Here is a 23,207-nt window from a genome sequence, read left to right on the forward strand (position 1 = left end):
AATCTCATAACATTTTTAATTCTGTTCAGTCTTTTAAAACTTTTTTTTCAGTAAAGGTGGACATTTATGTGCGTAATGATTTTTGCCTAGTGACATATTTAAACTGCATTGAAGAAACAAATACTGTCCAGTACTTTTCCTAGGCAGTTCAGTGCCCCAAAACAACCTACTATACTGTTTAAAATATAGGATAAAATATGGCACCATAAATTCTTAGAAAGCTGTTGCTGTAGAGGCCTGCTATCAGGACAAATGGCAGCAGTTTGGCTTTGTATTACATTTAACTAGATAATTTATCAGAACCATCATCCTTATTGTTGAATTTCTAGCTAGGTTTGGCCATGCTAAGTATTTGTTTCATCTTGGTGAAAAGTGAATTCTGCTATTCAAAGCCTGGAAAATACAGGAAGCATTTTTATTATAACACTTTAAAGCATGGTGAAAAAGACCTGATTTAAAATGTGGTGCATCTTACAACAATTCCTGCCTATGTCTCCACATAAAACTGGGGACTCTAAGTTGAGAAAACTATTTGATTTAGGCTGTTCTAATGCTTGAGAACAACAACAAAGAGGCACATATTATATAATTGTAATGCAGAAACTGAAAAGTGTTAAGGTGTCAACTCTGTAGAGAGCGATGACCTAGTTCTGCCTTGTTTCTTCCAAGGAAAATCCTCTGGCACCATTTCAGGCTATGGTTTCTGTGCTCCCTGCTACTTTGAGGACCTGATCTTACACAAATGTTCCTCAGCCATGTTCACTTCCCAGTTTCACAACCACAAGTTCCATGTAAAGAGGTAGCAAAGCAATCAATTTAAAATGGAACTTTACAGAAAAAAAACCATTGCCCCTATGTTGTGTTCTAAGCCCAGTGGGCAACTGAGGACCATGAAGCCGTACACTGACTTCTCCCCCCTGCCACGTGGGATGGGGAGAAAAAATAATATAACAAAGAGCTCATGTGAGACAAAAGAACAAGGAGGGTTTGCTCACCACTTATGGTCATGGGCAAAATACACTCATCCTGGGGAGAAAAACCACCAACTTAATTTGTTACCAGTTGCACCAGAAAAGAAAAGAATAGTGAGAGATACAACCAAAATCAACACCTTCCCCCACCCCTCCCTTCTTCCCAGGCTCAGCTTTGTTCCCAGTGTCTTTACCTCCTCTCCTACCCCAGTGGCAGAGGGGGACAGGAATGGGGGTTGCAGTCAGTTCATCCCGTGCGGTCTCTGCTGCTTCTTCCTCTTCAAGGGTAGGGAGGACTCCTCGCACTCTTCCTCTGCTTCTACGTGGTACCCCTCCCACAGGAGAAAGTCCTCCATGAACTCCTCCATGGGTCTGCCCACAGCTGCAGTTTTTTTCCTCATGGACTGCTCTGAGGTGGGCTTCATTTCTGCATGGCGCAGTCCTTCCCACAGACTGCTTCAGCACACACTGCCCATGGTGTCACAGCCTCTTCAGGGGCAGCCACCTTCTCATGTGGATCTCTGCTCCATCCTTGAAACTCTATAGGTTGAAGGCAGGCCAACCTGCCTTCTTGCCACTGGTTGCAGGGGAACCTCTGCTCTGCACACCTCCTCCTCCCCCTCTTTTCTTCAACGACCTTGGTGTCTGCACAGTTGTTATCCTTACATCCCACTCCTTTCTCCAACGCAGGTTTCTTCTGCTGGTTCTTGAAGAGTTCCCAGCTCTCTTGGGCTGGAGCTGCAGCAGGGCTTGAGCTTAAGTTGGGGCCAGCCCAGCCTCCTGCACTGGAGCCGTGCCGCGTGGGGCTGGGGCAAGAGAGGGTGGGCCACATGCTGTGCCCTTCTTAAATACATGAGTTCACAGAGATGCTGATTGACTTGGGATTGGTCAGAGGTGGGTCCAAAATTGGAGCCAGGGGAGCTTTTAGCAGCTTCTTATGGGGCTATCTCCATTAGCTCTCCCCTGCTACCAAAAAACTAAAACTCCTCACAGAAACCAAACACACCTTACCACCTTTGTTTATTTTCATGTAAACTAAGTGCTGGACCAATGGCCATGAACCAGTTCTCTTTCAGTTTCATTGTACTTGCACACATTTTTGGAGGCCTTTTTCATACTAATTCAGTCAGATTTTGAGACTTTATCGCCCTAGGTGATACCAGTCCACCACCTGCACTGTACTGTGGTGACTTCCTTCAGCATATTGCTTGTATATTTTTTCCATTGCACTCAACGTATCACCATCAGCTTATGCTCTATAGTAAAATATATATGCGAACCTCAGCAACCCAGTTCATATCGTGCTTAGCAACGTCTGACAAAATAAATGCTGGTTTAAAAGCTATACAAATATTAAAACATGAAATAATTGAGAGTTACTCCCCTCCTCCCTTATCTAATTATAGTATTAATAAGCAACATGCTGAATTTCAACTGAGATGTAGTAACCACAAGAGATCAGACTCTCACACAAATTCTCTCTCATATCATAATGTTTGCAGAAGGAGCGTGTTTAACTTTTAATCATACAAGCTGTCTGCCTGAAGCCAAAAGGGCTGTTCCCATCTGGGCTCAGGTCTGCTGTATGAACATCAACTCCGTTGCCCTGGTCGTATGCAACTCCAGATTAGGCCGAGAATGTATTTTCTCTCTTTTGCAGTAAGTTGTCCTGTAGTTCCAGTTTAATATGTTTGTCTGCTTTTTATCTTTAATTGTTGCTGTGCATGATTAAACTGCAATACCATGATGCTTAAAAGTCACTTTTTCCTTATGGTTGGTGAAGCAACCCCATTTTATGGGCAAGGAAGGCTCTGAGATACGGCTACAATCTTGCAAAGAAACCTTTTTATGCAAAGTCACGTCAAGAACTTCTTTCATTTAGGTTAAAGGATCAAGTCCTTAATATTTGAAAATACACAAGAAACATACAACAGTGGATCATTGAGTATGAAGGTTAATAAGAATACAGCCTGGCATTAACATTAAAAAGGCTCTAATTTTTTCTTCACAGGTAATTAGTTCACACAATTAAATAATCTCCTTTCTTATCCTGGAAACACATGCATAAAACAGCTCAGATAACATCATTTACATACAGGCTGTTGCATCCGCATGTTAATGACTGGCAGTGAAAAGTTCAGACAAGTTTGTAATCCCCGATTTCCTGTGCGTGCTCAGCACCCAGATTCCCAGAAAGTCAGTAGAGAATGGGACACGAAATATTACCGAGATGACAGGTCAGCTGCAGTCTGTGCCACATCTGGACAGCTTGCGAGTTACACAGGTTCCCAGACCACAGGATCTTTGACGCCTCTGGGCATTTTAACATCAGTTTTCTTTTAAACACATATTGGTATTTGTGTATCACAGTTTCTTTTGTCAGTCACTTATGGTTATGGTGATCATTCTAAGCCTATTGTGCTGCTGCCACTTGCTTTGTCCACGTTACTATATTGCCTGGTATTGCAACTGCTCTGCATTCCCATTTAAAGCACTATCATGTCACCCATCAGCAATCATTTGCTTTCATCCCTTAAAACTACTATACAATGGCAACCACGCCATGAGGACAAAAGCACAGGCAGAGAGGAAAAAGGAGGAAAGCTAAAGCGGGAAAGCGGCAGCAGCAGCTGCAGCAAGGCTAACTTTGTTCTTTTGGGGTCCTTCTGGGCGAGTACTTGAACTTGGGCTGATAACGTACATGCCCTTCATCTTCTGCTTCTCCTCTTATCACAACTTATCTTCCCAGTGCAGATACTGGAAGGAAGCTTAGATTGGCTGCTTTTGCATCGAGGCCACCAGGTAATAACGCTGTTTTTACAGCGCAAGCCAGTGAGTCTGTGTCTATTGACAGCTGCAGGAAAAAGGGCGGGCTGTGGGAGGAAAAGCCTCCTGTTGCAGTAGTATTTATTGCTAGCAGCGCTTTTTGAAACACAAATCCAGCTTGCTGGACACCCTTAAAATCAACATTTCCTCAGCAGTTGTTGGAGTATGATCTGATCAACTGAACAGTAACGTGGTTTGCTGCATTCAGACAAAGGTGCAGTGACAGCACCTGAGGATTTGGGAACTGCCTAGAAAGTCTGGAGTACTTAGGCTTTAACTGGGACTCACTCCTGTATCCAGCCATCTTCCTACAGTTTAGAGCCATCAGCTGTAGAGAGATCTTAAATTTCACAGACTCCCTATGGTTAATTGCCTGAAAATGCTGTAAAAGTTAGGGATTCTGTTCAGAGGTGAAACTGAAGTGCTCTAGTCTGGAACCAGACAGACAGGGAAAGATGTACGGTAATTTGCGCAGTGCACTTCTCTGAAATAGGCATAGCTCAAAGCAAGGCTTGGGACTCCTACCTTTTACAAACATGACCTAAGTGTGCTCCTTGGGGTCCACAAGATTTTAATGAGGCAAAAATGATCAAAATGTCATGACCTCTTTTCTTCCTTGTCCCAAATTCTGGATAATGGAAATGAAGAGGAGCTTAGCTAGGTTATATTTAAGTGAGCACACAGAATGGAGTAGCTTTAAGACCAAGAAATAAAAGTTTTAAAATAAAAAACCTGTCATTTCAGAGTAGTTATCACCCTCCCCTCCATATTCCAAAGAATCAGATTATATAAGCAAATTTGGTTTTCCCCTGTTGCAATTAGAGTATCGACCATTTTCTCTTCACTAACACAATCTCCTAAATGGTTGAGAGGCTGGTTCTTTAATTAGTAACTGCTACCTTGTAAATAGTGATCAGGACCTCACACATTATCCAGACACTTTTGTCGTTATTAAAAACACTTATTTTTTTAATAGGCACAACATACTAGAGAGTGGTTACAAAATAATAAAGGTACGTTGGCATAGGCTAAGAAAACAAGCAGAAACACTTTAGGTCAAACAATCCCAGGTTTCCAGGCAGTCTCGTAGCTCATGAAATGACACATTCAGCTAGTCCTCACTCGTACACGAGTTGGCTTCCATGCAGTACCAGTCCTTGCATGTGTAAACTCTGTGAGACAGTCTCCAAACAGTCAGAAATCAAACACGAGCTAGCAGCAGTCACAAACATCAGGAAACATAAATCAAATTCAGTCGTCATTTTGTTCTATATCCAGATATGACCATTTCAGTGTATAAGTAGAATAAATGCAATGGCCACTAATCGCTGTTTCCAAGACTAGTGGATGAGCATGAAAATATTAAAAGAAATTCATCTTTAAAGCTAAAACATCTGAAACAGCCTTCACGTACTTGCTGACTTCGCATTTTACCAAGAAGAAAGTTGCAAAATACAGAGCAGTCAACTACACATATAATCAGAGGCAAGACTCAGCAGAAATTCATACTGTGAAGAGGTGATTTTTATGTGTTGAGAGTTGCTGAATTTTGCAGCTTTTCTTCAATCACTTTGAAATGTACTTGCCGATTCATGACAATTTTCTCAAATTCTTATATACTTGTTTGTACCTACTAATTATTTTATTTCTAGCAATGTGACTTGCAGTTAGAAAAAAAAAAGTATTTTTTCTTCTAAACAGAATCTATTGCTGAAAATAAGGGAGATATGCCAGTGATGTGGAAATGTTGGGTGCCTCAGATGGTATGATTTGAGCTTGATCTTTTGAGATGCTAAGTACCAGCAGTTTTTAGCAATTTCAAGCAAGAAACTGCTGGCCTGGATTCAGCTACTTATGTAGGGACAGACAGCTGTTGTGTGGATAAGGCATTTTTTTCTCCATACAGGAATGCAGAATATTTTACACACTGGGCTGGAGCGGATATAAAGTTGCAGAAGAGTCCTGCTCAGTGCCAGTCACTTCACTGTGATTGAGAAAAAACCACCAGAGGAGAACAGATGAGGATCAGGCACTTTTCTCAAAGTTTTCATTGACCAAATATCTAGGTCATAACTAAATCTTGCTTCTTCTATGTATAAAGTTAAACCTGCAGTGTCTGCTTTTTTTTTTTTTAACAGTACTTATTTTACCTTCAAAAGAGGAAGAGAGTGTTTCCATTTTTAGTCTGAACTTCTTTGAAGTATTCCTGTTCCACAGAACAGGGATCTGGATAGAATTTGACAAAAAATTAATTCCTTATTTTAGGTTTGGCAATAAAGAAGTTAATGAGATCACATCTGTTTTTGTCCTGAGATACACTACAGCAGTCCACTGGAAACAGCACCATTTGCTCACAGCTTTTTCTTTTATTCCAAACAAAACCTAATCCAGCCTAAATAAGAGTTCTTGAACACATCCATGGCAAGACTGCCACACGAGCCAATTAGCAAGCAACCGCTGTGGTGATGTTACTTACCCATAGCTACAATTAAGAGTTGCTTGCAGTTTCACAAGAACAGCTAGATAACATTTAGATAAAAACATTTTCTTTGGCATACAACAGAATGAAGAAACATCACAAAAAATACCAAAAGCTTCATTCCACAAGTAACACTTGAATACTGACACATCTGAAACAGCTGGGTAACAAGTTGTGCGTGTCAAGTTCAGAAAGCAGCTGCTTTTAGCCTTCATTTTGGGCCAGACATTTGCTTTCAGCCACCAGTATATTCCATTTTATTTTGTAGCAGCTTCTTCAGTGTTCCCATATGGACAAGCTAAACAGCTCCAAGGATATAACAGCAAGTATATATACAGTTCTTCAGAAGAAATGAAGGCCAGATGTTGCTTTGTTATCTTCATGTGCATCCTTAAAAAAGCTAAATTAAGTTGTTTCACATATATTATTAATGCCAGGTAAGACAATTTGTTCATTGGCCATTTAAATGTCAGCTTTGGAAAATGGAAAATAACATTTTAAATCAGGATACAAACTGAAATAAAGATTAAAATACCTTAGAATAAAATAAGAAAATAAGTATAACATATTGCAAGATCACAAGGACAAAAAGGTATTGTGCAGATATTGTGGCCCACTTCTGAGATCTGAATGAGCACTATTTATGGCTTGTTTTATTAGAAAAAGAAAAAAAACCAAACCACCTCATTGTTACAATATAATGAAAAGTTTGGGTTAAGAGTTATCCAGCACCACTACTGATTAAAGTCTTTCACTCTGCTGCTTTACCCAACCAGGATATAACTTAAGCCACCAGTCCAAGTACTAGAGAATTTAGATGATTTGTTACTAACATTGTAATCCATTAATATTTGTCATGTATGTCCTCCTGGTTACTACATGTAGCAGGTCCAAGAAGGTCAGTAATACTTCCTTCCAAGACTGTCCCCTTAACCTGATTTAGATAGAAATAAACAGTTTATTTTTTTTCTCGTTTCCTGAGAATAAAAACTTTTTGGATTCATTTTATGACAGATACATTTATGAGAAAATATTAACTGAAGACTACTTTCCCCCCCTTCAGTAAAACTATAAAAAAGGTTTCAACTGCCTAGTGAGGTCTCTCTCTTGGAGCCAGTCCACGACATACAAAAACTGCCAAGACACCAAGCATAATTTTTTGAGTAATGTCACTTTATTAAGGGACTTAATCACATTCTCTAGTAGTCTTGGAACAATGCAAATGGTGAACAAAAGACAAAAATAGATGTAATTGGTTCCGAAAAGCATGAACATCTGTAGAGAATGTGTTGCATTATTCCTAAGGACTCTTGCTTTTGAAAAAAAAGCACATGTTCCATATATACAAGTGTCAGTGCAATAGCCAATAAAGCGATCGGTCAGAAATATAAAAATATCCTAGATACAAACTTAAAATAGATGTTTGAAGGCTGACAATATCAGGATTCTGATATTTCTATATCTCAGGAGTACGATCAGTGGGATGAGTTAGTCTGATGAAGTAAGAGACAGTAGATGCTCTGTGATAACACAAAGCCACACATTTTTTCCATAAGACAGAAAAAATAGAGCACTCAATGAAACGGCAAGTCTTCGCTGCAAGTGCCCACAGGAAGTGAAATAATCATCTATGAGCAATACTACATTCCTGCATCATTTACATTTGCTGTCTTTTGACAACAGTTGCACCAGCAAAAACTTGCTAATCCTCCCACCCTCCCCCAGCTTGAGTAAAAACTGCACGTACTTTGAAGATACACCAAACCAACAACTGCTTTAAACGCAGACAAGATCCATAAATGTCCAAAAACCACTTAGTCATTCTTTCCTTTATTGGTTGAAATTCCTTTCTTGGCAGCAAGGACAGAAAGAGATTGCAAAGCCTGACAGCTAAGCAGCTCTCTAGAAGGGTTAGGGAGAGAACAGGGTGTGCCCTATTTGCTTTGCCGCAGGTGTTCCTGTGATGCCACTGAACTTAAAACCTCAGCCAGTTGACCAATGAGAATCACATTCCTCTTCTTCGCTCTGTTTTGGATGAAAGGATGCACTAATTTGGGGCTACTGTTCCAAAAAAAGAAAGACTACTTGGACAAACTTTTGGCTGGACGCTGTCTGCCTGCATCATGATTCACCTCCGTTCCTTCAGCCATCTCTTTCACTATGAACCTCCAAGCTCTGCTGCTTAACTCTGCTGCTTATTTCTTCACTTCTCAACGAAAATGGCAAAACAACAGGTAGACAGGCAGCAAGCAGAGCTAGGAGAGTACAATGAACACAAACTCCTACTTAGAGGGGGAATGATAAAGAGTTAATTTCAAACTGTGTGTCAATCTCAGGCACTCCTCTATGGAAGAGCACAATGGATTATATAGTCTCTAGTGCAGCAATATTAACTTGAACACGATATGATTTGTATGATAAAAAAAGCACAACAAGAGCTGGCAGTCGTCATCTTATGAAACTTGCTTTACCACTTATGGGCCACACGTGTACTGAAGCACTCAGCAGTTGCCTGAGCCTTTAAAAGATTTCTTAGCTTTACATCCTAGATTCAAAAGCTTTCCTGTAAGTATTTTCATTTTTCACCACCCTGTTCTAAGCCTCTTTTGTCTCAGGCAAATTCAGACAGCTGTGTGAGATGGAAAAGCAAAGCTAGTAACATCTGTAATATGATGACACTTGACAAATTATTTCAGGTTTTCTTTCAGTTTCTGGAAGATGCTTTGCAGATGTCAAAGCCTCAAGGAATCATTGTACTTCTCTCCTTAACCCCACTGAATGTGGCATTCAACATTTGCAAATACTGAATCACTACTCGCCACACCCCAGTAAAACAGGCTATTACCTCCCAAGTAAACAGGCGGGGAATGGAGGCACAGAATGACTAAGTGATTATTCCAACATCACGACACAAGTCTGAGAGAGTCAGGAGCTCAACCTGTTTTTCTTGCATCTCAGTCTCGGGTAGTCTTTTTGATCTGTGATGCAGCCTTATTCTTTCCCGTAGAGGAAGACTGGAAGCTCTTAAGAGTCTGTCACTGCTACTCTGGTTGACAGGTGATGTTGCCAATGAGATAAGAATTGTTGCATTCCCCACATCAAAAGGTGAAACACAGTGTGACATCTGTTTGCAGGAAGAAATACTAACCATACAAGTCCTTAAGAACATCAACATTTATTTCATATGATATAAAAGAAATGGGATATGAACATTTGTATTTGAACAATAGTAAGTGGCTTCTTATACTTACATTGTTTGTGCTCATTGTATAATATATACACAATGAACATAATTACATTTGTACACAAACTAAGTACTGGATTGAAAACCTGCTTATTGCTGTACACACCCTAACCCAATGAAAGAAAAGCCCAGTACCTCAAAATACCTACACTCCATTTTATTTAAGAAAAAATAACCGCTAATATTAATGTATATGTTGACAGAAGTGTGGCAGTCTGCTGACATTGCAACCTGACCAAGAAATAATTACAGCAGAAACAGGACATATTTTACTAAGCAATAATAAAAATGGCACATTTTAAATATATCTATTTGTATATATATATAAAAAATTTACAAATAAAATGTTAAAACAATAAACTGTAGTGTTTAAAAAGTGTAAAACAAGTTTTAGTGGTGATATGTAAAATTAACCGTGTTATGTATCTAAAAGAAGCAAAAACCTAAACTTATATGATCCATAATTAAAAGAACATTAAATTCTGGAGAATAAAATAAAGTTCTGACTGTAGGCTGCACATTAAAAGAGCCTTTATTTTATGTGCACAGAATTTGTAGCAGCAAGCTGGTATCAGGAGAACAATCTGAAGGTTGTTGAGTGTACATGTGGGCCATTTAAAGCTCTCTTGGAATAAACATTTTCCAGGAAGTGATAAAATGATGCTCTGTGGCCAAAAGCATCAGAACTATGAACTTCATAGATTTAAAATATACTGTACAATATCTTCTCATATTTTCATAGGTCAGGTCCATACATCTCTGGCGTGAATTGTTTCAACAGAAGCCATTAGTGCTGAAAGACAGATACAGATTAAGTTACTCTGTTTTAGCAACAGCCAAATACTGTATAAAGCAACTCCTGGGATTAAACACAGCAAGGAATTTCTGACCTCATCCTAGCAGTAGTTGTCAATGGTGTAGAACATAAAGTATTTTAGAAATCAGTTGTTTCCAAAATCTGTTCTCCTGATGAATAATAACTGCTGTCAAGATATTTTGACAGCAAGGAGCAAAAGCAAGCTTTTTTCAGATTTACAAAACTTTGCATGAAAGTCCGTTTATTCTGAGAGTTTTATCCTGTTGTATGTGGCCATCTCCAAATGTCCTTCATATAAAACCGGTAATAATAGCAAAGACCTTAATTGCTCTTACAAATGACAGGCACAATTTGAAGAGGGATGCAGTATTATGCAGTTGCTATCCCATAGTGGCAGTGTAGCTGTAAGGTATTCTGAAGTTCAAGTGCTCCACCCAGAGCTTGCTATATTTTGGTAACTGCCAAAAGGACTTTTAACAGTTCATTAGTAAAAATGTTTCTGAGCTTTGAATCCAGGTGCTGTATAAAGTTTCCTTATCCCTCCAATACTCAGTGTAAAAGTAATGCTTAAAACACAACAATGTTAGGGGTACACATCCAGATTTGTCTCTGCAAAGCAAAAGCTGTGACAAAGAAAGCAGCTTTGTGTTAATGGGCTTTTCCTTAGTCCTAACAATATCCTGTGCCATCAATTTCCTATGCCAAATTCCCCTGGCATTGTGCCAAGAGTATCATTTTACTAATTGACCGTAAAAGCCAAATATAGGTATTACCTCACTATTCTCTGAAATCTACCATACATTTTCCAGATGCTGCCTGAAAAATCTGGTTGCATATCAACAGGGCTGATCCCACAGCTCTGAAGTTCCCTCTCCTGCATAGAATTTCTGAGAGACACTGAGTTCTCACAGGTTAAAAGACCTCACTTTCAGCAAAGTGCAAAGCACTGTAATACTGGAACGACAGCCCCAGAAGGTAAGAGGCTGTAAATCCTGCAGTCATCAAGTGCAGCAGAGAAATATGGAAAGTATATGCATATAGTTGAGTACTTTTTCCAACTGAATTCAAACAGTAAACATCTAATAAGGGTGTATTTTAAGTTCTAGAAACCTTGCTTCCAGTGTGTAAGCTGAGCATTAATTTTCCATGTGCCATCCCAGATGCACCATTTTGTCATAAGCAATTAAGGCCTATTTCTAGAATTGCACTTAATGTCGAAATACCACAGCTCCAGTATTATCTATGAGGTTATGCCACAGTGCGGGATGTCAAGGCTTAGGCATTAAGTATCTTTCTTTTGTTTTTAAAAAAAAAGAACAGAAATAGTTTACTGCTCATAGTTCATACAAAAAAGGTGTCTGTGATGAATAAAAAAAGTTTAATTGTGCTAAGATGAAAGCTTGGCAATGGAAATTGGGACAGAAAACGAAAAAAAATGTATTTTCAGATCTCCTCATGCAAAGTGACGGAAGACATTTCAATTTTAAAGTTTTCTAAGGTTACATCACCTATGGCATTTAAAGTTACCATTAAAACAAAGCTCATTGTTTTAGTAGAAGGCTTAGTTAAACAGGTACTTCCTGACAACAAAGAAATGTGGATTGATTTAAATGCTGGTAGAGTGCTGAAAGACTCACACTGGTATCCTATTAATTTCTTTAAACATTTGTATAAACAAATAAGCTTACTTATATTGCCATTTCTATTCATTAAGTAAGTAACACTACAGGTAGGAACATGTAAGTGTAGCTTAACTCATGCTTTCTAACTCGATACTTAGAAGAATTCACCTACTTTGACAAGGGAAGAGAATCTGTGTAGGGGTATCTCTACAGGGGAAAAAAAAACCAGCTTTGTAATTGTTAAATTTCTTCCACCCTCATTTTTTCCCTTGCTGTTTGTTGTGCCTCAGTCATCAATATTTTAAGGCATAAACTCTTCAAGCCATTAGAGCATTCCCTCCTATGCATCACTAAGAGATCTAGCTCTAGTTGCCTATTATCACGACTGAAGCATCAAGACTGATTTGCACTTGAGCACTGATTCTCCTACCTTAACTGGGTATCTGTTTTGTAAGAGCTTAGGTCTCTCACATAATTCCTAGGGCTATTATCTTGCCAGTTGAGGAGAATGTGCTTGATAAGCCAATTAGACCTTTCTCTTTGTACTTGAATAGAGAATACATTACTTGCAAGCAAATCAATACATGTATTTGTTTTGTTTTCTAGTTAGTTTATACTCAACATTGCAGGTAACTTCCTTGCCAAGTACTGTCTACAGATGTTTCTTGAAAAAATAACTAGAATACATATACTTAGAAAAATATTAGGAAAATGGCAGGAGGGGTGGGAAAAATAGACGTACTTCTCTGTAACTATACACACATGAAATGTGATCCTTCTGTGAGCTGTGTCTGAGTAGATGGAGCTGGTGACAATGACGATTCTGGTGAAGAAGGCAAACTTTTCACTGCAAGTCATACAGCAAGATAAATAAGAATACAAGTTACAGAAGGCATGATTTCAAACCATGATAAATATAAGCTTGAAAATCACCATTTCAAGCCATAACAAATATAAGCAGAACCAAATGAAAGTTACACAAGTAAAGACTTAATATCTGATCAGCACAATAAGCACAACTTCAGGGGAGAGCATAGCTGTTCTCAATAAAGACCATTACTCAGGCCTATAAAGAACTGGTAGAACACCAAGGAAACAAACCAGGGACACATGAATGCTGATGTGTTATTTATGTTGCAAAGAGAAAGAGAAAAAAAAAAAAGTAAAATTTAACTAGTTGGGATACTCCCAGACCCATCTTTATATCCCAGCTCAGATTAACTAAGGATTTTTTTATTCTGCTGAGCACTACAAAATGTATTTACAAGTTCCGGTTTTGATTACCAAGTCACAGAAAGGATTGCTGACTGCACTACAAAGGTCCAGGTCACCTATTCTATCCATAAATTGAACCAATTGGCTTACTTAACCATCCCTATCACCAAATATCCTCATATTGTCTTAAATTCAGTATTTTCCTTCCTCCTTCTCCTACACAATCTTCTCTTTTTTTACTCTTTGCAAACAATTTATTCTAGCCTTCTCTTCTTGCAAAGTAGTACACCAGCAACTATTTTACCAGCCTGCTAGAGTTTCCTGTTTCTTCATCTTTTCTTACTCCTGGAAACATGATCGAACTGGGGTCTTTTACTTGCTAGCTCAAGATCTACTAGATATATCAGAAAAACTCAAGGATTCCTCAATCTTGGACACACCTAAGGACATCCATTAGCAAGGAGGTAAGGGTAAATAATCTATACAAATTCCAGGATTGAGATGTTGTTCTACAAGATGAATAGGGAAGGATTTGCTCCAACCAACAACTATAGTATGACTTAATTTCTAGCAATAGTTATTTAATTCCTTGAATTAAATGCAACCATAAAATCTACAAGAAAACCTCAGAAAAATGGAATTTCTGTAGTTCTCCACTGGGAAACTGTTTTTCTCTCTGTTATAAAACCATACACTTGACATGTAGACTAGCTCTGCACTTTCAATTCACAAGGGTTTCAGAGCATCAAAAGACACGATCAAAATGAAATAAAGTTTCATATATGTACTCTACAAGTTGTGCTTCAGTCAAACTCTTTTCCATACCTGCTGCTGCCTGATTTCCTTTTGAAGACTGTGCTGCTAATTCAAATGAAGACATAATCCCTCCATGTTCTGGAACACTAACTACCTCACTTTCTTCTGAGCTGGTTTTGGGTTTGTGGTTTGTAACTGCGGTCACACTCTGCAAGCTGGTTAAAAAAAGCACAGCATTTAGAACTCACGCTAACTTAATTTCAGGTGTTAACCACTAAGTATAGGGTTACAATTTAATTTTCTTCTGTTAATAGAAAAAAGTTGCAACTTGCACGTTTGCATAATATAAATTAAGCATGTATTTTGAAACCCTTCTACCTTGTAAAGTTAGACTTAAAAAAAAACCAACTGGAAACGAAATTCCTTTCCTTTACATACTCATGCAGTTTCCTACTGTGTGATATCTATTTTGCTGAAGGGTACTGTGAGAAAGTTATGAACTGACTGGGGATCTGCAGTGCAACTGACACTAAAGTTATGAATCCTTAAAGAGGAAAATCCAGTACACAATATTCCTCTAATTCTGCAGCACTCCAGAATAGTGAAGTAAAAGCTAAAGCAGGAGATACAGAATAAGCTGTTTAGTCTACTCCTAAATAGCAGTGGTAAAGAGCTTGCTATGGAAGCCCTGGCTGCAGCTTTCATAATAGACTGAAATTAAATTAATAAATACAAAGCTCAAACTGGCATTACTAAATATATTTTGTATCCTGAAGCAAGGATTATGAATATACTTTGTTTATAATTGGGGCAATATTTGAAAATAAACATTACTTCACCCACCAACTCATCACCTTTTACTAAACCCCCATAGTGGTTTGGTTTCTCACTAGATTTTTCTATATGTAAACCACTCAAAAACATATAAATATCTCTTAGAAGTACTTATGACAGTATTTCATTAGTTGCTCAGTCCATTCAGCTAATAAATACAATGTGCAAGTTTTAAATGGCCTCTGAACATCTTGTTTTATTTTTTACCTTATATCACCGTCATGTGCTTCTTCCAATTTATTTTTCTTTTCCCTTCCTGCTTTCTCTTCATTATTCACTTCTTTTGAGTCAGATACAACATGTGCATCTGATAAAAGATCATCAGTTTTTGTCAGCTATAAAAAAAAATTGAAATCGTGAAACAAAAGCTGTAACATACTAAGTGGCAGATAAAAAATACAGTATCAGGAAACAGTTTTATTAACAGACAAATTTTGCCATCATGTATACTTAGTAACTCAGAATTACATAACTTCAGAAATTTTTATCAATACCATTCAGGTTAATAGAGTTATCCAGAAACTTATACCAGAGCCAATGGGCAGGGCTTGGCTTAATAACTTCCAGAACTTATCTGAACTCTCTGGTTTGCAGCCTGCCTATTTCATCATGCTATCCCTCTCCTCATGATGCCAACAGTGATTCCAGCTACTGGAATATATTGCTGATGAGCCGTAACACTGCTCTTAAAGGTCTGATTAGATGGAACCAATATAAGTGTATTGCATAATTTTCTTTTAAAAGATTTGCATACTTAACGAAGCAACAGACTCTCAATAGAAAGTGTTTTTAAAGAATAACAACAGATGTTAATTATTTGACTTTATATCATTCTCCATCAGACAGATGTTTAAAAAATGTAAATATAAAATAGGAAATCAAAAGGAAAAATTAGTGAGGAAGCAAAGGATGATAAATTAAAGCATATGGATAGAAAAGAAGAAAAAAAATCCTCTATATAAGATTTAAAAAAAATATTAAACTATCAGCAGGTTATGATTATGATATATTATTATTGCTCCAGTAATCTACTCTTCACGGTCATTTTGCTGAGTGTTCAGAACACTTTAGTACCAGAAACACCAGGGCAACTCACTGCCAAGTTTGACTAAATAGCACTACAGTTACTGCCTACTTCCATGTATAAATTGTTGTGTCAGCTTTATTCTGCCTTCTATAAACTATTTAATGCACTACAGCCGTCTGAACAAAAAAGTCAGGTGTATTAAATGATTGTGAAAAACTACACTGGGATATCTGAAGCAATGAACAGATCAATAATTATTATTTAAAGATGGATTAGTGTTGGTTTTGTTTCCACAGAAGCAAAGACCGTAATTTTGTAATTGTCCAATCAATCGAGATAGTAACCGATAAAGTAAAATGAATTTAGGAAAACTATACACAAGTAAATTCAATTTCTCAGCTGCAGACAGATCAGATACAATTTTCTACTACTCTATAGGATATTTGTTATATCCAAAAAGATATCTTAATCTTCCAAGCAAAAGAAAGTGGCTCAATTTCCTATAGTCTGCTGTCAATCGCTCAAAATATTTTTCTATTGCAAGACAGGCTGATGAACAGTTCAATAAAGGACAGTTTAGTACCTCTTTAGTAAAACCTGAATTATGCTCTTGTTCTCCATCATGTTTTAGTTGTGCTATCTCTTCTCCAGGACTTCCATTATTTTGTTTCAAATTATTTTCTTTACTGGTGCTCTCTAATTCCTTCATGTTACCAGATACAGTATCATCCTTTTTTCGATTCTGTGGAAAAAAATTGATATCTAGACATATTCTTCAAAAAGTCATCACAGTCTCAGTTCCGAGTCTTGTGCTGTGCTCTGACTGTGACAGACAAAAAACTTAAAAAGCCTTAAGCATACCACAGTGCAACAAGGAAAATGGAAATTGTTAAGGACTTGAAAATTTCTCATTTTTCTACTTTTCAAAACAGTTCAGCCTCACTAATAAATTTTTTTCCGTGTAAGACTGCTGTACTTTTTGCATCCCTCACCCCCAAATCTCTAGCATTTCTATTATTCATCTTTATCTTCTGAAATGCCATTCTTATTTAGCTCAGTCACACACAGGCTTAGAAGCATTCTTATTTGCATTCATAAGCACTGGGTTGTTTTTTTTTAAATAGCTTTTCCTGGTTAAAAGAAAAAAAAAAGATGGATAAAAATATGCATTCAGTACAAAATTCACAGTGCACCTGTGTGCATTTTGTCCAGTTATCTTTTGTATCTTCCAGCACTATGCCGCTAACTGATTTAAGAGAGGGCAACATAGCAGCTGATAATAGCAGAGGATATTACTTATACCTTAAAAAAATAGTCTATTTTTAGACAATTAGAACAATTTTATATAAAAATCTTGAGGAAGGATGGTAGAGGTGACTTAAGACTGTGAACTGCGAACCTTCTGTTGGCAGAGTAGCAAACCGAACTGGTGAGATTCATGTAAGTCTTATCAAACTAAGTACTAGGGCAGAGAAAAATAGGAGCTATGAAAGTAATATGAAGCACATGCACTCTGTGAAGAGGAAATTCTATGTAAGTCAGTTCAGAAATCAATCTCTTTAGTTTCCTAACTAAAGTATGAACACAAATAATACACTTGTCCCAAACAATAACAATTGTGAAGCAACTTCCTTTCACATTTTGGTAATCACTTAATTACACAGTAGGCTGTTTATTAAATCTTACTTTTCCTCCAATACTTAAAAATAACAGTCTCCAGTTGAAAGGACTTCTAGCAGTTTATGCCACTGCACCATTTTCCTCTGTAAAAATCAATAGGCATAGAAACTAGGCTTTTAAAAATATGAGCTATTACTCCAGTGCAATACCTCATCTTGGGGCTTTTTGCCAAATAGCATTCCGGAAGAATTAAAAGTTGTGATAGAAAAAGTGACTTTGTAGCATGGACTACTAGCTAAATACTCAATTCAGACACGTTCTCGCGTATACTGTAAATTTCTTATCTCATCCACATAGCACTGATTTCACACAGAAAACTGAAGATCAGGTTGACATCAATAAAATTTGTGAGTCCTGTATAGCATGCAGTGCTGGCACAGAGGATTTGGCCTCTTCCCCCACTCTGCTCCCTGTGTGCTGGCTGAGCAGGTATGGTACATACATAGCTGCAGTTTCCTCACCTTGAGGTATGAAATGTTATGACAGAAAAACAATAAAGCTCAAACACCTCTGTAAAAGCTACAGAATGTGCATTGCTTTGCACATCCTCTTCTTGAGAAAGGCAGTTAATCACAAAAATATTTGTAGGAGCGCCCTTCACGTATAGCATTCATGGTGTCATCCCAAATACAGATGTCCTAATGCAAAGGCAAAACTTGGATTCAGTGTCTTTTGTGGATCCAATGTCATTGAAGGAAAAGTAACTTTTGTATAACTCTAAAGGCAATTTAGTATGCTCAGAGGAAAAAAAAGGAAAAGAAACTTAAAACTTATTTGAAAATATGTGACAACAGTGCAATGTTTTTAATTTGGTTTTGGAAAATCAGATCTTAAAATGGTACGAAACAAAAATGATTTCCATGTCAGTGTAAAAACAAAAATATCAAAACCAGTGTGGTCTGAGGAGAAAGGATGCTAGAAAAAACCTCAACAAACTCCATTAAGCTGTTGAAAAAAATTAATTCTTAGCTGTTAAAAAGTAGTAGGCTGTCTAACTTCTACTTCCCTGAATCTACTTGATATTTTCGTCCTGAAATGGTGTGAGGGTTGTTATTTGGGATTGTCTTTTTTTTTAAAAATGTATTTTCAGGCTAGTATTTCCTGGTTAATGACAAGCAATTATATCTCGCTCCCCTCTCTCCACCCATAACCATTTAATAAACTAATTTCTTTACCTTAACTGTTTATGTATTTATGAGCTCAAAAACCACACCAAAAAAGCACCAGTTAAGAGCTATCATCATAAATACACATTCCTACTTAAAAATGTTACAGATATTTGATTATATTACATGGCAGAAAAATCTTCATAATTTATACATCAACTGAATCATGATTCTTCCTGACACTGGTTTTAGTCACAAAGCTTGTAATTTCATGCTGTTTGCTAAATTTGACCAAAAAGCTGTTAAAAACATCACAGTGCATAATCAAATATATGTAGATTTGAACTATTTATTTTCCAAAAAGACAAAGTGACTTCTACTGTCATTAGGTATGAGCATGAAGATTGTCTTCTCCCTTTCTCTTGTGTATAGTAGAGAATTGTAACAGTTCATACAAGCTGTCTCAAATAGAGACCTATAATATCATGTGATTTCAGAAAAAGAACTATTTTTTTTTTAAACTGGACACACTGAAGTTTTTGAATAACGTGGGAACCACCTGTGCCAGTTTGAATGGATTATCTCTGACCAACGGCAGACTCTGTGAAGGAGACTGGTCTGAAACACCAATAATATTGAGTCCTTTCCTCTTCTCTCTCAGGCAAGCTTGTTGGTGTCTCTTTATTCTTTCCATCTGTTCCTCCACAGTCATTCGAGGCCGTATGCTTTCTGCAAGACACAGCTGCTCCACTGCACTTCTTGGTCTTTCCTTAAGTGGAAGAATATATATATATTTATTTATTTTTAAAAAGCAGGAGTCTAAACTGTTTAGCTTATCAGAGAAGATCACCTAATGATTTACTATAAAGTAGAATAATAGTGGGCAAGTAAAGATCTCCTACATACGTGAAGTACAAGAATCAATTATTAATAAATGAACATCAAATTCAAAATAAAAGCAAGGAATAATTAACTTCTTTGAACAGTGACGTTACCACCATTAATGATGAACATTAAGAGAATGGGTAGATGCTCTCTTAAAGCCATCCTATCAAGTTGAAACAATTTACCAGACATTAAACACAAGTTACTTAACTGAGACAGAAACACTGTTTCTTTCAAGAAAAACTACAGCAGGATATAATTTAATAGCAAGTGCAGGCTGAAACAAAGTGAATTTATCACCACTTAAAAATCTGTAATTCTAAGCATTATATTAATCCCAAAATAACAACCATCCTTCTACCTACTCTGTTCTTGAAATTCAGATAGATCCCTACTTTGTATGACAGAAAGAACCCATTGCTTTGAGCTAATCCACTGCATTGAGTACATTCACAGTAACTGATTTCACTTCTGAAAAGTGATATTCTTTTTCCAGTCAACATCCTGTGAGCTTCTTTCTCCTCTCCCATTCTTCCTACAACTTCTCCTCTTCTATTCATGCTGTAACTATAGCAAAAGTTCCTTTTGCATGAACTACATGGAAATGTCTGTCTTCAACCCTGACTACAGATCTCTCTAATTTGAAATTTCAGGCTTATTACCCACATATTGTTTACTGTATCCTTATTTTCTGACTGCTTTTTTTTTGTATTTTCCAAATCATTTTAGCAACAAAATAAATAAAAGCCATTATGTGTTATACAAGGGCTGTTAAATTATCCTAGAAGGCAAATGCAAGTCCTTCAAAGTTTTAACCTAAGAAGCATCATGTTCTTTTAACTCAAGCCTGAACTTCAGTAGCTCAGTAGGTTTATCATTACCATTTAGTTCTTGCCCGGTTTGAGTCTATGAAGTTTAACATACATATAATTTATCGTTTTCTCATTCTTTCTACAGATGTCTCCATTAACTTAGTGTATTGTATTTTTAGAACTGATTTTTTTGTAAAGAAAATTTAAAAAATAACTACAACTTTTGAAGTAACTATAGAAATTAAACTTAGAAATAAACACATCACTACCCAGCAATGCTCAAAAGTTATTTTAAAATACCGTTCTTAGATCTATCTTCTTATTCTTCCTCAAAGTTACATAGGATGCTATTGTTGAAGACTCTGGTGTTGGTGATTTCGTTCTGGGTGGTACAACTCCCACAGGAAAGTGTGAGCCTGTGAAACAGCAAAGCAATATACTAAATGCTATGTAAAACACCGCAAAAACAGTTTATAGTTTTCTAGAAAATACATGTTGTTAGCCTTGGCAACTATTCTTCAAAAGGCAGCAAAAATCTTAATGCCTAGCTATCACGTTTGTTGAGGTATGCAGGCAGATGACTTTCCCCATGGGAAACTACTGCACATGGCACAAGAAATTTCTGGACATAAAAATGTTAACATAAAAACTTTGTCTGTAAGAAGCAGTCACAAGCTAGATAGGCCCATGTGGAATGGCTAGCTTTCACAAATGGTTAAGGGGGAATTACGTGAAAGACAGTAAAAATTCACAGACAGTCAGGTGTCAGTACTGGGAACTTTTTGTGGAGTAGAGTTTGCAAAGTCAGCAGCATGCCTAGGTAACTATATCAGTGCTACCACTTAAGGCCAAACTTACCTAGATAATGGTGTCAAAGATATAAAAGTCGGACCAATGAACAAAAAGTGCTTATGATTGGGTGGTTTATTTGGGAGGAAACAAAGGCTGTGAAAGGATGGGCAAGGCGGATGGAAAAGAACAGGAGTGGAATAAGGGAGAGGAGGGGGAATAAAAGTGGCCAGCTTTGCATCGACAAGCATCATTATGCTTGTCTGACCAAGCCCATACCTTAGTATCGTAGTGTGTCCTATCTTCTTATTAAACCTTATTCTTAAGAATTTTCCATGTGAGTATGCTTTCTCTGCTGTGTATGACAGCATGAGTGATGCTAGTGATCTTCAAGTCAGGCTAGCTTGTGTGCAGGAGACAGCTACAGAGAGATTGTACATAGATCTGCAGGACAAGGACAGGAGGGAATGCAGGTCTGTAGGTCGGCTACCAGAGGAACCGTAAGTCTGGAGCTGCTACCAGGTGTAACCTTTTGTCTGTAAAATGCTAACGAATTAACACAAGACTAGATGGCAATCAGAAGACAAGGTGTGGGAGCCAGCTGTCCAAAAGACCTTAGGTCTAGGATTCAGAAACTGGAGAGATCTGAGGTACCGTGAGTTGACTGATGGAGATACCATAGGTCTGGCCAGCTCTTGGAGGAACTCATCGGTGTGTGTGCACACACGTGTGCTCATGTCTATGTGTATATGAGATCAGCTAGCAAGCTTTGAGCCTGGTTAGCTGCCGAGGGAGCACAGGATCACGTTATTTGTGTTGCTTCATGTTCATGGGAGTGCTGGTCTTGTTTCTGTGGTGCTTGTAACAAGTACTGGTCTAAAACCTGTTTGCATTATCTGTTGTGGTTATCTGTGGCTGTGCTTGTGCACAGAGGGAGTATGTCCTCAGCCTTGCAGCTCGCTGAACTGGACAGCGAACTGCAGCAGCTAGATGCTGTCTGGTCAGGAGCTGAGGATATTCTGTGTCCTGACGTCCACTACATTCAGCCTCTCGTAACCATATCCACCACTAGTTTTTCTACTTAGAAAGTCCTGCCAAAATGCAATTAATGGTAGAAAACTAAAGGAAATTAAAACTTACCAAAATATACAGATAAAATAAAATAACATGTGCTTCAATTTTGTTTCTTGATACACACAGGAAATCAAACTATTAAAAATACTGTTTCCTTGCTGATCTAAAAAAATATATGTAATGTCTTCTTTGATAGCCAAATTATTTCTCCTTGTTTTTCCTGAAGGTGCACAGATTATAGAGGATACAGTAACTCACTGAAGGCTCAACTCTTCCTCCAAGTTGTTTGATAGGCTGACAAAATAGTCAGGAGGTAATTGAATGCCACATCCATCATTCAAAACAAAAACTATAAAGCAAGAGTCTGTGTCTCCTTTAGACATAAAAAGTATAAAACACAGCAGAAGTCTGTTTTCCTTTTGTGTCACCTTTATGTACTACTTAGGTCATAAATATTCCTCTGCTTGCAGACAGCTGTAAGTGTTCCTATACACAGTCCTGTTAAAACATTTCTCTTTGATTGGTGACATATGAAAAGAGAGGGAAATGGCTGACATGACAAGTGTCTAGGACAGTAATGTGCACGATGAACTAAAAAAAGGAAGAAAAAAAATTTTGTCTGAAATTTACTAATTTTTAGAATGATCCTCAATATAGGAAGGCATGTCCTTCAAGTGTGATTTTTCAAAACAGCAAGAAAGAAAAATTGCAGATATGAGCCGCCTTGGTTTCCTTTTCAACTATTAAGAATGGCATAAAAATGTTTGTTGAAACGGCATATAGTTGAAGTGGCATCTGCACTATAAAAAAACCGAACAAGCAGGAAATTTCCTGCTCTATGGGGATTTTTAATGTAAGTGAAAGCCCAGAAGAAGAAATATCCCTTAGAAAATTAACAAGCTCAAAAGCATGACCTGGATGGTAGAACACAGCTACGATAAACCCACTTCGTTGTTGTTTAAGAAGAGAAAAAGCCCCTCACTGTTTGCTACCACTGAAGCTATTCTGTCTCCTGCCCCTAAATATTATTTATATTAGAGGAATTTGTATTATTGCTTTCCCTTGCTGAG

At 37.5% G+C, this 23,207-nt stretch overlaps 1 protein-coding gene across 1 annotated transcript in view; it reads right to left on the minus strand.

The window, feature by feature from the left end:
* Window positions 1-9,038: 9,038 nt before the first annotated feature.
* Window positions 9,039-23,207, minus strand: part of PLEKHA5 (pleckstrin homology domain containing, family A member 5) — a 69,392-nt gene continuing 55,223 nt past the window's right edge. The window contains exons 17-23 of the mRNA XM_010186769.1: window positions 20,575-20,690; window positions 19,137-19,346; window positions 16,375-16,533; window positions 14,972-15,099; window positions 14,000-14,145; window positions 12,702-12,806; window positions 9,039-10,313 (exon numbers count right to left, since the gene is read on the minus strand). Coding sequence (XP_010185071.1) covers window positions 12,712-12,806; window positions 14,000-14,145; window positions 14,972-15,099; window positions 16,375-16,533; window positions 19,137-19,346; window positions 20,575-20,690 — 854 coding nt within the window. The 3' untranslated portion in view covers window positions 9,039-10,313; window positions 12,702-12,711. The remainder of the gene's footprint in view (window positions 10,314-12,701; window positions 12,807-13,999; window positions 14,146-14,971; window positions 15,100-16,374; window positions 16,534-19,136; window positions 19,347-20,574; window positions 20,691-23,207) is intronic.

This window comes from Mesitornis unicolor, unplaced genomic scaffold, assembly GCF_000695765.1.
Source record: "Mesitornis unicolor isolate BGI_N332 unplaced genomic scaffold, ASM69576v1 scaffold4286, whole genome shotgun sequence".
Lineage (NCBI taxonomy): Eukaryota > Metazoa > Chordata > Aves > Mesitornithiformes > Mesitornithidae > Mesitornis > Mesitornis unicolor.